Source organism: Zosterops lateralis (genome assembly GCF_965231275.1).
Source record: "Zosterops lateralis genome assembly, chromosome: 32".
Classification (NCBI taxonomy): Eukaryota; Metazoa; Chordata; class Aves; order Passeriformes; family Zosteropidae; genus Zosterops; species Zosterops lateralis.
In genome coordinates, this window is record NC_139792.1 from 1,956,426 (window position 1) to 1,968,541 (window position 12,116).

Here is a 12,116-nt window from a genome sequence, read left to right on the forward strand (position 1 = left end):
GTTTTTTTTCCTGTAGTTCGGGGACAAAGGATGGATGTTGTGGGGGAGAGAGATGAAGCCTCAGATACCAGATGTGGTTTTGGTGGGTTTTGTGTGTTGAATGTGGTTGAGTTTGTGTCTTGGGTGACTCAAAGGCTCTGGCAGTTCCGTGCCAAAGATTCCAAACTGGCACTGGGGGGTCCCACAGGGGCTCAGCTCTGAATGGGAAGAGTGGCCACGAATTTCAGCCTTGATCCACAGGGAAGGAGGAAGAGGAGGAACATTGAGATGAAGACGTGGTGTTCATCTGGCTGATGGAACAGTCTCTGCCAAAGAAATAGCAAAATTGCCCCAAAACACAAAACCCTGCCCTGTTTTGGGGGTCCTGCAGCCGAGCAAGCTGGGGATGGAGACCTGGAGGAGCACACAGTGGGGATATTTCCCTCTGGAGTGGGTTTATTCCCTCCCTTTTGTGCTCCCTTCTCCCCCAGAACATCTGGTTTGTGAATCGCGCCCGTCCCAGCCCGTATTTATGGCCAGCTCCGTTTCCTGGCCGGACGCCTCCTCCCGAGGAGAGGAGGAGGAGCTGGGCTGAGGAGGAAGCAGGGCAGGAGTTCCTTCAGATTTTTGTGCTTTGCTTCCAGTCTCTCCAGGTTTTCATGTCGTGCTCATCTGTGGAGTTAAGGTCTCATGGCCTTTGCTCCAGGATCTGCTTCTCCAACAGTCCGTTTTGGTGTCCGTTTCTTATTTTAGGCAAAAAAATCAGATGTTTTTTGGTGTTTGTGTTTGCCAACCCCTTTCCCAGCCCATCAGGTGTCCATGGAATTCTGGTGTCAGGCTCTTGGTCCCCTTTCCCACCCTGCAGTGGGGAGATGCTGCTGGGATGTCTTTTCCCACCCTGTCCTGGAGATCAATCCCCTTCTTTGCACCCAAATGGCTTTTTTTGTTGGACCTTTTATTTAGACCACTTTGGTTTTGAACCTTTTTTGGGTTTGGGCCTTTTAGTTTTTCGGGCCTTTCTATTTTTCTGACCTTCTAGGAGGACGTGTTTTTTTTGAGAATCTTTTTTTTTGCCTTTTATTAATTGCATTTTTGAGATGGCCTTTTTTCAGGGTAAGGCCTTTTCTGGGGGTCCTCTCTTTTTTTTGTGCCTTTTTGGGGGTCCTTTTCTTATTTGACGCCCTTTTATTTCGCCACTTTTCTGATCCCTTTTATTTTTTTTTTTTTTTTCCACATTTTAATGCCCTTTCTTCATTTGCAACCTCCTTCGTCGGATTGTTTTTTTTTTTCCCACCGTCCCCCGCATCTTTCGTCTATTTTGACCAACTTCTGCCGCGTTTTTAGCACAGTTTTGTCCCCTTTGAGTCCCCTTTTGAGCCGGGGTCTCTCCTCTGGCTGCCAAGGCGGGGACGTGTCCCTGCAGCTGCCCCGGCCCCGCTCTGAGCCGCCCATTGTGCGCCGATGAAGGCGCCTTTATTCCCTATCCCGGAGCCGGAGCTCCGCTGCCATCGCCGGCTCGGGAAGGGAATTTGGCTCCGTGTGAGGGATGCGTGAACAGAGACACCTTCTCTAATTGTCCACCTGGCACCGAGGGCGTTGACCCCGCTGGGAACGCGCTGTGCGAGGACAGGGAGAGATCCTCTTCTGTCCTTTCCTTGCCCTGAGTTGTGATGGTGGCCATGCCAGAGCTGTGGTGCCTCGGGTTCTTCCTGTGGTTGGGAATGGCAGAGGGGATGGGTTTGGGTGGGTTTGGTGGTGAGGAATCATCTTGCCTGGGTCATCACCTGTCTGGAAGAGCAGGTGTCCTCAGGATAGTTGTCCTCCTTCAAGTGCTTGGAAGGAATCCCATGTGTTCCTGCTCTGCTCTGGTTCTGGAGCTGGGAATGCTCAGTATGATGCTGGTGCTGAGTGATGGCTCCTTCGAGCATCCCTGCTCCGGGATTAGAGCCTTCACCTGGCACCGAGGGCGTTGACCCCGCTGGGAACGCGCTATGCGAGGACAGGGAGAGATCACCTTCTGTCCTTTCCTTGCCCAGAGTTGTGGTGGCTGTGCCAGAGCTGTGGTGCCTCTCGTTCTTCCCGTGGTTGGGAATGGCAGAGGGGATGGGTTGGGTGGGTTTGGTGGTGAGGAGCTCTCTGGGATCATCTTGCCTGGGTCATCACCTGTCTGGAAGAGCAGGTGTCCTCAGGACAGTTGTCCTCGTTCCAATGTTTGGAAGGAATTCCATGAGTTCCTGCTCTGCTCTGGTTCTGGAGCTGGGAATGCTCAGTATGGAGATGCTGGTGCTGAGTGATGGCTGCTTCGAGCATCCCTGCTCCAGGATTAGAGCCTCCACCTGGCACCGAGGGCATTGAACCCGCTGGGAACGAGCTGTGCGAGGACAGGGAGAGATCACCTTCTGTCCTTTCCTTGCCCAGGGTTGTGGTGGTGGCCGTGCCAGAGCTGTGGTGCCTCTGGTTCTTCCCGTGGTTGGGAGTGGCAGAGGGGATGGGTTTGGGTGGGTTTGGTGGTGAGGAGCTCTCTGGGATCATCTTGCCTGGGTCATCACCTGTCTGGAAGAGGAGGTGTCCTCAGGACAGTTGTCCTCGTTCCAATGTTTGGAAGGAATCCCGTGTGTTCCTGTTCAGTGCTGGTCTTGGAGCTGGGAATGCTCAGTATGATGCTGGTGCTGAGTGATGGCTCCTTCGAGCATCCCTGCTCCAGGATTAGAGTCTCCAGTGCAAAACAAGCTCCTGGTTTCCCATCCCACGAACAGCCGGTTGGGAATGAGTTCCCAGGGATTTGCCCTCCTTGCCTGCTCCTTTGGGAAGTGAAACCTGTGGGTGAAGCTGTGGGTCACGCTGTGGTTGCTGGAGACCTGGGAGGATGAGGAGGAGCAGGAAATCCAAGAGAGCGTCAGTTCTTTGCTGTGGTTTCCTTAATGAATCCTGCCTTGGATGCGCCTGTGGCCGGGGGATGGAGGCGTCAGATGAGCTCTGCTGGGAACAGGGGGTGGAAGGGCTGGATTTGGAGCAGAGCTGGACCCGGAGGATCCTGTCCCTGAGCCCGGTGGGAGGAAAGGGCCAGGCTCAGGCTGTCCTAGGGAAGGTGGAGGGGAAGGACAGGGATGCTCCTTCCATTTTAATCTGTCCAGTCTCCATCTTGGCTGTGCTGAGCTCCCGCCGTGGTGCCGAGCAGCAGCTCCCATGCTGCTGGTGAGCAGGGAAGGAAGAGAGGAAAGCAGGTTGGCAGGAGGAGCTGCACTTCCTTCAGAGCAAACAGCATCAGGCAAAGCCCCTGTGCAGCTCTGAGGAGTAATCAGGGTTGTGACAGGGTGGGAAGTTTCCTCCCACTCTTCAGGGATGGGGATTAGGGACAGCATCATCCCCTCGCAGCCTCCCCTGCTGTGGAGCAGCCCCATGGCAGGAGGAAGATGCAGACACAGAGAGCCCCCCTTTCCCGGGCTGAGCAGGAAGTGAAGTGGATCCTGGGAGCGGGGAATTTGGCAGCAGAGCAGGGATGCCACGAGATGAATGTTTTGGGAATTGCGTGTGTGGCTGCCTTTGCTTGAACAAGGGCTTGCGGCTGAGTTGGGTTTGCAAGAGCTCTGGCCACCCCCAGGGCTGGGGCTGGGCAGTGTCCCCCCATGGCTGTGACCCCCCCCGCCAATGGCAGTGTCCCCAAATGGCTGTGACCCCCCCGCCCATGGCTGTGACCCTCCCATGGCTGTGACCCCCCTCCAATGGCACTGTCCCTCCATGGCTGTGACCCCACCCCACCAATGGCTGTGACCCCCCCATAGCTGTGACCCCCCCCATGGCAGTGTCCCCCCCACCATGGCAGTGTCCCCAAATGGCTGTGACCCCTCCAATGGCTGTGACCCCCCCACCAATGGCAGTGTCCCTTCCATGGCTGTGACCCCTTCCATGGCAGTGTCCCCCCATGGCTGTGACCACCCCCCCTCAATGGCAGTGTCCCCCTCCATGGCAGTGTCCCCCAATGGCTGTGACCCCCCATGGCAGTGTACCCCCATGGCTGTGACCCCCCCCCCCCCCCCAATGGCAGTGTCCCCCCATGGCTGTGACCCCTCCACATCAGTGTCCCCCTCAATGGCAGTGTCCCCCTCAATGGCAGTGTCCCCCTCCATGGCAGTGTCCCCCCATGGCTATGACCCCCCTCATGGCTGTGACCCCTCGATGGCAGTGTCTCCCCATGGCTGTGACCCCCTCAATGGCTGTGACCCCCTCTATGGCTGTGACACCCGCATAACTGTGACCCCCTGCCATGGCAGTGTCCCCCCCAAGGCTGTGACACCCCCATGGCAGTGTCCCCCCATGGCTGTGACTCCCTGTCATGGCAGTGTCTCCTCATGGCAGTGACCCCCCCATGGCAGTGTCCCCCCATGGCTATGACACCCCCATAGCTGTGACACCCCATGGCAGTGTCCCCCCATGGCTGTGACCCCTCCATGTGACACCCCCATAACTGTGACCCCCCTTCAATGGGAGTGTCCCCCCATGGCTGTGATCCCCTCCATGGCAGTGACCTCTCATTGCAGCTTCCACTTGGGGGGTGCAGTGACCACCCTCCCATTGTAGTGACCCCACCCCATTTCAATCTCAGCTCTGGGGGGAGCAGTGACCACCATTTTCAGTGACTCTTCCATTTCAATTATCCCCCCTTGCAGTGACCCCCCCCCCCCCCCCATTTCAGTGACCCCTGTTTCAGTGACCCCCATTGCATCCCATGTTTGGGGGGTGCAGTGACCCCCCCATTTCAGTGACCTTCCCATTTCATTGACCCTCCCCATTGCAGCCTCTCCATTTGGGGGGATTGCAATGTCCCTTCCCATTTCAGTGACCCCCTCAAGGCATGGGCAGGAGGCTCTTCCCAGCCTTTCTCCCTCCCCAGACTCTGGATTTTGGCTTTTCCTGCTGGTTTCCACTCTGTCCATTTTCCCCTCCCCATGTGTCTGGTGAGAAATGTGGGGTCATCCTTTCCTGGTCTGCCCTGGGGTCCTGGACGTGGGATGGATGGATCCTCATCCCACTGTTGTCTTCATGATTTAAAAAAGCATTACTTTTTAATTTGTTCTCATTTGGGTTTTCTTGGTTTTTTCCCTGTTTTTCTCTTGCCTAGCACAGAAAACGAAGCGCCTCTGGCTCCCAGGAGCTAATTCATCCAAGTTAAATGATCTTTAAAATCTGCGAGTGCATCACAGCGCTCGACTCCTGTTTTCTCCCGGTGTAATTAATGCTCCAGCTTAAATTTCCTCCTTTCCTTAGGGGCAGGCTTGATGGATCCGGTGCCGGGCTCAAACTTCTGCCAAGCCATAGGAAAGAAATCATCCCTCCCTCCCCAAAAAAAAAACCCCAAACCAATGTCGGCCTTTAATTGAAATTTGATTTTTCTTTTGAAACAACTTGTCCTTGGGAAAGAAACTGATGTTGTTTATTATCGTTATTTCTTTTCTCATCTAGCACCGAAGACTTGTAGCCCCAAACAGTTTGCATGCAAAGATCAGATTACGTGCATATCTAAGGGCTGGCGCTGTGACGGGGAGAAGGATTGTCCGGATGGCTCGGATGAATCTCCCGAGATATGTATGTATGCCTTTCCTTCCTAATCCTCTTCTTCTGGGTTTGCTCCATCGCTCCACGGGCGTTCCAGGGCCCCAAGTGGCCTTTTGCACAACGTTCTACCTCAGCTCCCCTCGCAGCCCCTCGGGGTGGGGGGTGTCCATTCCGTCCATCTGTCCATCCATCCGTCCATCCGTCCATGGTTCCAAACCAGCCTCCTGGGAATGGGGAAATCACTCATTTGTGTTTGTTTCCATTTAAATGGATGTGCTCAAAGAAGGAAGAGTCAGCAGCAGTGTCACCCTGTCTCCAGCACCTTGACATTCCTGGGTGTGGGGAATGAGGGAAGGAGATCTCTGGCAGTCCCAGGGAACAGCTGGAATGGCGACATCGCTGTCCCAGATGTGTTTTGGGATTAGGATGCTGGCTTGGGTTCACTGGTCTGAGCTGTTGGAGCCACTTGGACAGCACTGGTGGGCACAGCTCTGGAGGTGCTCCCACCTCAGATGGGGTGGTGGAACTCTCTGGAAGGGAACGGAGGACTGGGATGGGTTAGGTGAGGTGTAGGGATGGGAATGTGGGTGGTGTCTGCAGAGGGGTCAGAGCTGTGGTGACGCCAGGGATGGAGTCCCGCTGTGCTGGGAGCTCTGCTCTGGCCAGGCTGGAGCAAGGAACCACCTGTCCCCATGTCCCAGGATTCTGGACCACAGGACAGCCACCACGGGGCCTAACAGAATCTCCTCATCCCCTGTCCCAGCTCTCCCTCCCAGATTCCCACTTCATGCTGTGCTTGGCAGAACCGTCTCCTCCAGAGCAGTTTCTGGTTCGGCTCCGGGTTTGTTTATTCCTTAAGGCAAAATGATGCAACGGCCCCTCCGTGGGAGGGATGGGGGGCTGGGATGGGCTGGCTGGCTCCAGTCAATCAGCAGCCCTGGAAAATTACAGCAGGAGGGCTCAGAGACTGGAAGAAATCCGTCCTGATTGGCATGTTCTGCTTGCTGCGTGCATCCGTGCTCGATCCACATGGACAGGTGACCAGAGCACGGACCCCTTGGATGCTCTTCCCTCTCCACCTTCTTCCTCTCTCTTCCCTGGGGCTGGTGAGAGGCCTGGAGCAGCCTCTGGTGCTGTGGATGCACCTCTGTGTGGAGGTCATGGATGTTGGAAGATTCTTGAGTTTGGTCCAAGCCCCCTGAGGGCTCATTCCTGGAGGACACGAGACCCTCGCTGCTCCTGTGCCCCTTGGAACACACTTGGCACTTCCAGGATGAGGAAGTGGGAGCCTCTGACCAAAGCCTGGCATCTCCTCTCTCCTCACCACCATGTGTGGGACTAAGTCCGTGTGTTTCCATCATCACCACAGACCCCAAACTTTGTAATCTCTCAGTTCCTTGGGAGCAGTTCCCTTCCCAGCTAATCTCCGAGGACCTGGAGGGGCTGGACCTTCCTGAATAGCTCTGTCCACCTCCCCTAATTCCCACTTTGCACCCTTAGACACTGAAATGGAAGTCAGGAGGATGCTGTGCCCCCCAGGACATAGAGATTGGGGTGCCAGGGCACATCTGTGCCGTTGCCATGGGCCAGGGGATGAGTGGAGCCTCCTGCTTGCTCCTGCCCAGGCTCGTTCCCATGGAGCCCGACCTGTCAGCACGGGCCCCCGGTATCTCCGGGATTGCCAGGCTGGCTTTTCTCACGCCACTCAGGCACCGGGGCTTCCAGCAGCCTCTCATCCCCCTTATCTCTCTGGCAGGGAGAGAATGACTTTTATTACTCTCATTTAATCCGTGTTTGAGCCGGGCTGTGGGCGCAGCTCCTGCCGAGGAGGCTCCGGAGCCCTTCGGTGCCGCGGTGTTTGCCTGGCACTGACGTTGTCCTGCCAGAGCCTTTTGAAATCCTGTCAGGCACATGCCAGGTTTTCCTCTCTGGGAAATCCTTTGGAGTATTCCCTGGCTTTGCTCAGGTGTTCAGGCTGGTCCCTTCCTGTCCCCAGTGCTGCTCGTTTGGTGTGAGTGGCTCGCGCATGGTTCTTGTGCAGTCAGTTTTTTGCTCCACGGAGCTTTCCTGAGAGGAAAACACTTGGACAAGAGCCTCCATCCTGTTGATGGAGGAGCTCTGAGGAAGGAATTTGCCATGGCTCAGCTGTGGCCGGTGCCTGGTTGGTCCATCCTTTGATCCAAGGGTTTTCAGGAGGCCTCGGATCCCTCATCTTGCCTTGCTGCATCTGCTGTTGGTCCTGAAGAGTTCAGAAGTGACCCAGAGGCAGCACCAGGACCCTCAGTGCTGCCATCCCTGTCCATCCTGATGGCACAAGTGAAACCATCCCACCCCTGCTCCTCCAGCCTCTTCCCTCATTGTGTTCCCCTCATCTGCATCTCCCTGTGCTGTTGCCAAATCAACTGCAGGAGGAAGAATTGCTTTTCTTCTATCCTTCCTTTTTTTTTTTTTTTTTTTTTTTCTGAGTGGTTTTTTGAGGTTAAACATTCCTATCTAATTCGGCTCCTTGGGGTGTACCACAAGCTTGTCACATGTAATAAATTGGCTCATTTATTAGCGCCAACACGGTCAAAAGCAAACAAAGTGGCTTGTGGATTAATCCTGCCCTGTTTGGGATAAGTGGTTTGATCCAGGCTCTTTGCAGGGAATAATGGACACAGCAGAGCAGTTCTGACTGATGAATTGGGCGCTTCACTTCAGCCCCTCCATTCTTCTGGTCCATATATCGACGTTACTTAATTAACCCATAATTTGCAATTACAGAGGGGCCCACCCTCTGCAAAAAAATAAATCTGTGCAGTGGCACCCGGTAAGAAATTATGCCAGAATCATCTCCTGGATGCCCTGGGGCTGGGAGAGAGAGGAAGCTCAAATCCCTGCTGGCTGTGACAGAGGCTGAGTGTCCTGAGCATCCTGGAAGATCCCATCACCCCAGTGCCAGTCCAGTTGGCTCACTGGGAGCATACTGGGATGTGTTTGAGACACAGAGGAGCAATCTGGCATCTGGAGCCTGTTGGATTCCCATTTTTCGGGCATCCCTTGAGCAGGGAATGGGTGTCACTGCCCAGGATGGACAGAGGGAAGTTTTGGCTGGGATGGATTGAGGATCCTGCTCGGTGTGGGGCTCCTGTGCTCAGGGATGTCACAAACCCTGGGCTTTGTGGTCCCCTTCCCACAGCTCCATGTGCTTCCAAGGGCTTTTATCTCCTCCTGGGAGCCTGAGGGTCACGGTGGGATCACATCCAGTGTCCCTCAGAAGTGTCTGGAGCTGTGTGGGATGAGGATGTACCGGCACACAGAGCTCTGTGTGTGATGTAACACTCCTCTCCAAGGAGAGCTGGAGCTTATTTAGGGCAAACTCCTCTGTTGGAGCCTCCGGTGAAGGTGACTGGGCTAAAATGGGACTGTGCCTGGACATGGTGTGTGCTGTGCCTTTCTCACTGGGGGCCTGGGGGGATCCACAGAGCTATTTCTGCCAGCCCTGCTGAGGGGAGGGTGAGGCATGAACAGCCTCCGGAAAATGGGATTTTACTGTTTTGGCTGGGCAGAGATGTGTTGGTAGCTCTGTGTGTTCAGCCCTGAAATGTGGATTTGGGGCAGGGAGAGGAGGAGACCCCATGGAAGGGGTCAGGATTTGCAAGGGCTGTGCCAGGGCTTGTTGTCACCCCTGCAGCCACCTCCAGCCTGGGGTGAAGCCCTGCTGGACGTTGCAGGAGCTTTTCCTGGGGTTTCAGCCTGTTAATGGATTTATGGTGTGTTTGTTGTTTGTCTCCATGCCTCGCTTCTTTTCAGAGGAGCTTAAAAATAAAGCCTGGCTTCCTCTGTAATTTTTCCAGTTAATAATGGAGATTAAGGCTCCTTGTGCTGGGCTCAGAGGGGCCCCCCATGAACCTGCCTGTGCCACGGCCTCGGGACAAGGAAGGTGTTGGCACCTGGGGGGGTCACAGTGCCCTGTGCTGACCTTTGTGCCTTTTGGTGCCCTGCAGGTCCCCAGAGCAAAGTGTCCCGCTGCCAACCCAACGAGCACAACTGCCTGGGCACCGAGCTCTGCATCCACATGAGCAAACTCTGCAATGGGCTCCACGACTGCTTCGACGGCTCTGATGAGGGGCCGCACTGCCGGGGTAGGTTTTGGGGGGCAACATAGTCCCAGGAAAAGGGGGGGCTGCCCCATAGAGTAGGAGTGATGAGGTTTTCCTGGTTTCTCCTGTTGAGTGTGAGCCCCGCCACGCTCAGCTCAGCACGGTCACAGATCCAGAGATTATCCAGAGCCGCTTGGAAGTGAAATGCCCATCATTCCTGAGCCTGCAGCCATGAAATAGCTGCATTGTCTCCTGGGTTTAAAAGCTCCAGGCCTGGGGTTCTGGTCCAGATAAGAGATACCGCTGTGGTTTTTTCCTAATTTCCAGGAGCTTTGTCCCCCCTCCTGGCCCGTTCCCGTGGCTAATCCTGCTGGAAAACTCCCTAAACCAGCGTGCTGCTGCGCAGATTAATCGCTCAGAAACGTGTGTCCTGGGCTGACCCTGCACTCCAGAGCCTCTGTGCTCCCCAACCCTTCCCTGCCTGGGGTGAGGGGCTCCTGTCCCACTCCACCAAGACCCCTGACCCCAAAGACCTCCCTGCTGGGACTCAGCTCCTCTGCACTGCCTGGATCCCATGGGAGCAGCCCGGGGCAGCTCCTGCAGCTGTGCCTGAGCTGAGAATTAATATTTCAGTAAGAGCTCTTGTTACTTAAGTGGGATCTGAATTTTCACGGCCGGGCAGCACGTGAGCCACGTGAGCCTTGTTGGGGCAGCTGCTCAGGGCTTTGGGCACCTGGTGCTCAGGGCTTTGGGCACCTGGTGCTCACAGGTTTGGGCACGCTGGGGCCGCCAGCCCTCGGTGGTGCTTGAGCCGGATGCTGAGTCCCCCCTGCCTGTGGCTGGTGCCGCCCCAGGGAGGCATTTCCTCATTTCCTCGCAGCTGCCTGCAAGTCCCAGCCTGCCACTGCCCCGGGCTTGGGCAGGTGAGCTGTCACCCCGAGCTGTCACCTCGAGCTATCAACTCCAGCTGTGACCCCAAGCGATCACTCCAAACTTTCACCTTGAGCCATCACCCCAAATTGTCACCCCAAGCCCTGTTCCTGCTCCAGCTGCTGCCCCCATCCTGCTCCCCCCCTTGCAGACATCCTAGGGGTGGTAATGTCAGTGGAGCCCCTGTGCTGAACCCTCACATTGTCCCCTCTGAGCACTCCAGGGTTGGACAGGAGGGAGCTCTGGGCTCTCTGGTGTATCCACATCCCTCAGGATGTCTTGGAAGTGCATCCCATGCCACTTCCCTGCACAAGGTCTCGGCCACCACTGGAAGTGGTGTGGAGTCAGCAGCACTGGGGATGGCAGGGGCTGCTCAGACCCCCCTCCCTGGAGCAGCCATGTATCCTACATGTCATCCCTCCCTCTGCTGAGGGGCTCGGTCCTTGTCTCTTCTCTGGGGAGGTGGGAGCAGTGTGAAGTTTCCCAACAAATCCTGGTGGGGTGTCTGATGGTCTTGCTTACCCAGATCTTGGTTCTTGGTGTCTATCTTGTTCTTCCCTGAGTGACATCCTCTCTCTTCCATCTTCCCTGTCCCCGCAGAACAACTGGCCAACTGCTCGGCGCTGAACTGCCAGCACCACTGTGCACCGACGCTGTCCGGCCCTGTCTGCTACTGCAACCACTCCTTCCAGCTGGCTGAGGACAGGAGGAGCTGCAGAGGTGGGTCTGGGGTGGGCAGAGCCCTCACTGCATGCAGGTGACCCTGGTTCCTCGGGGATGTGGCCAATGTCACTGTTGGACAGCAGTGCCAGGGCTTGATTATGTGGGAAAGGGGCTGGGCAGACCTTGATTCAACACAGGTGGGATGGGATGGGATGGGATAGAACTCCCAAAAACCTGAGCGAGGAATACTAGGAATAAGGAAAAGGCTTTCTCTCTGTGTAAGGAGTCAGGGGCTGGCACATCCTCCTGGCGTCCCGGCCTCAGAGAGGATGGGAATGGTAGCAGAGGGTCACAGCAAGGATTGGTGGCATCAGGGTGACGGAAACAAATCTGGAAGTGAAAGATTGTGATGGCTCCATCCCTTTCATGTGGTGGAAGGAGCCATTCCCGGCTCTAGTGCGGAGCTCTGGGGGATACATCACTTTCATCTGCCAGAAGAAAGAGCAGCCAAGCCAGGGGTTTGGGAGCTGGAGATTAGAGGGATTTGGAGTGGGAATGGAGGTGGGGGGAGGCTCAGTGGCCAGGCAGGGGTTGTCCTGCTGCAGCTGATGCTGGAGGAGGGAACCAGGGGCTGCCTGCCCGGTCATGGGGCGGCTTTGGACATGAAGGTCTCTTTGATTCCTTGGGAATCAATATGAAGGTCCATTCAATTCCTCTGGAGGCTGATGTGAGGGTCCCTTTGACTCCTCAGAAGGCTGATGTGAGTCTCTTGGATTCCTTACCAGGCTGGTGTGAGGGTCCCTTTGGCTCAGGGATCATCCCCTCCTCTCCAGCTCCACCTTGGAGAAACTGGGGAGCTTCATTCCCTCTTCAGGCAGCGAAGGAGGGATTGTTTCTGGTCCAAACCTT

The 12,116-nt window shown here is 55.8% G+C and overlaps 1 protein-coding gene across 1 annotated transcript in view; it reads left to right on the forward strand.

Annotated features, from left to right (window-relative positions):
* The window catches only part of LRP1 (LDL receptor related protein 1), a gene marked incomplete at its 5' end in the record, with an annotated part of 79,940 nt that overhangs the window by 11,264 nt on the left and 56,560 nt on the right, over positions 1-12,116 (forward strand). Inside the window, 3 exons of the mRNA XM_083880994.1 lie at positions 5,440-5,562; positions 9,519-9,656; positions 11,145-11,264. Of these exons, the coding sequence (XP_083737120.1) occupies positions 5,440-5,562; positions 9,519-9,656; positions 11,145-11,264 (381 nt within the window). The remainder of the gene's footprint in view (positions 1-5,439; positions 5,563-9,518; positions 9,657-11,144; positions 11,265-12,116) is intronic.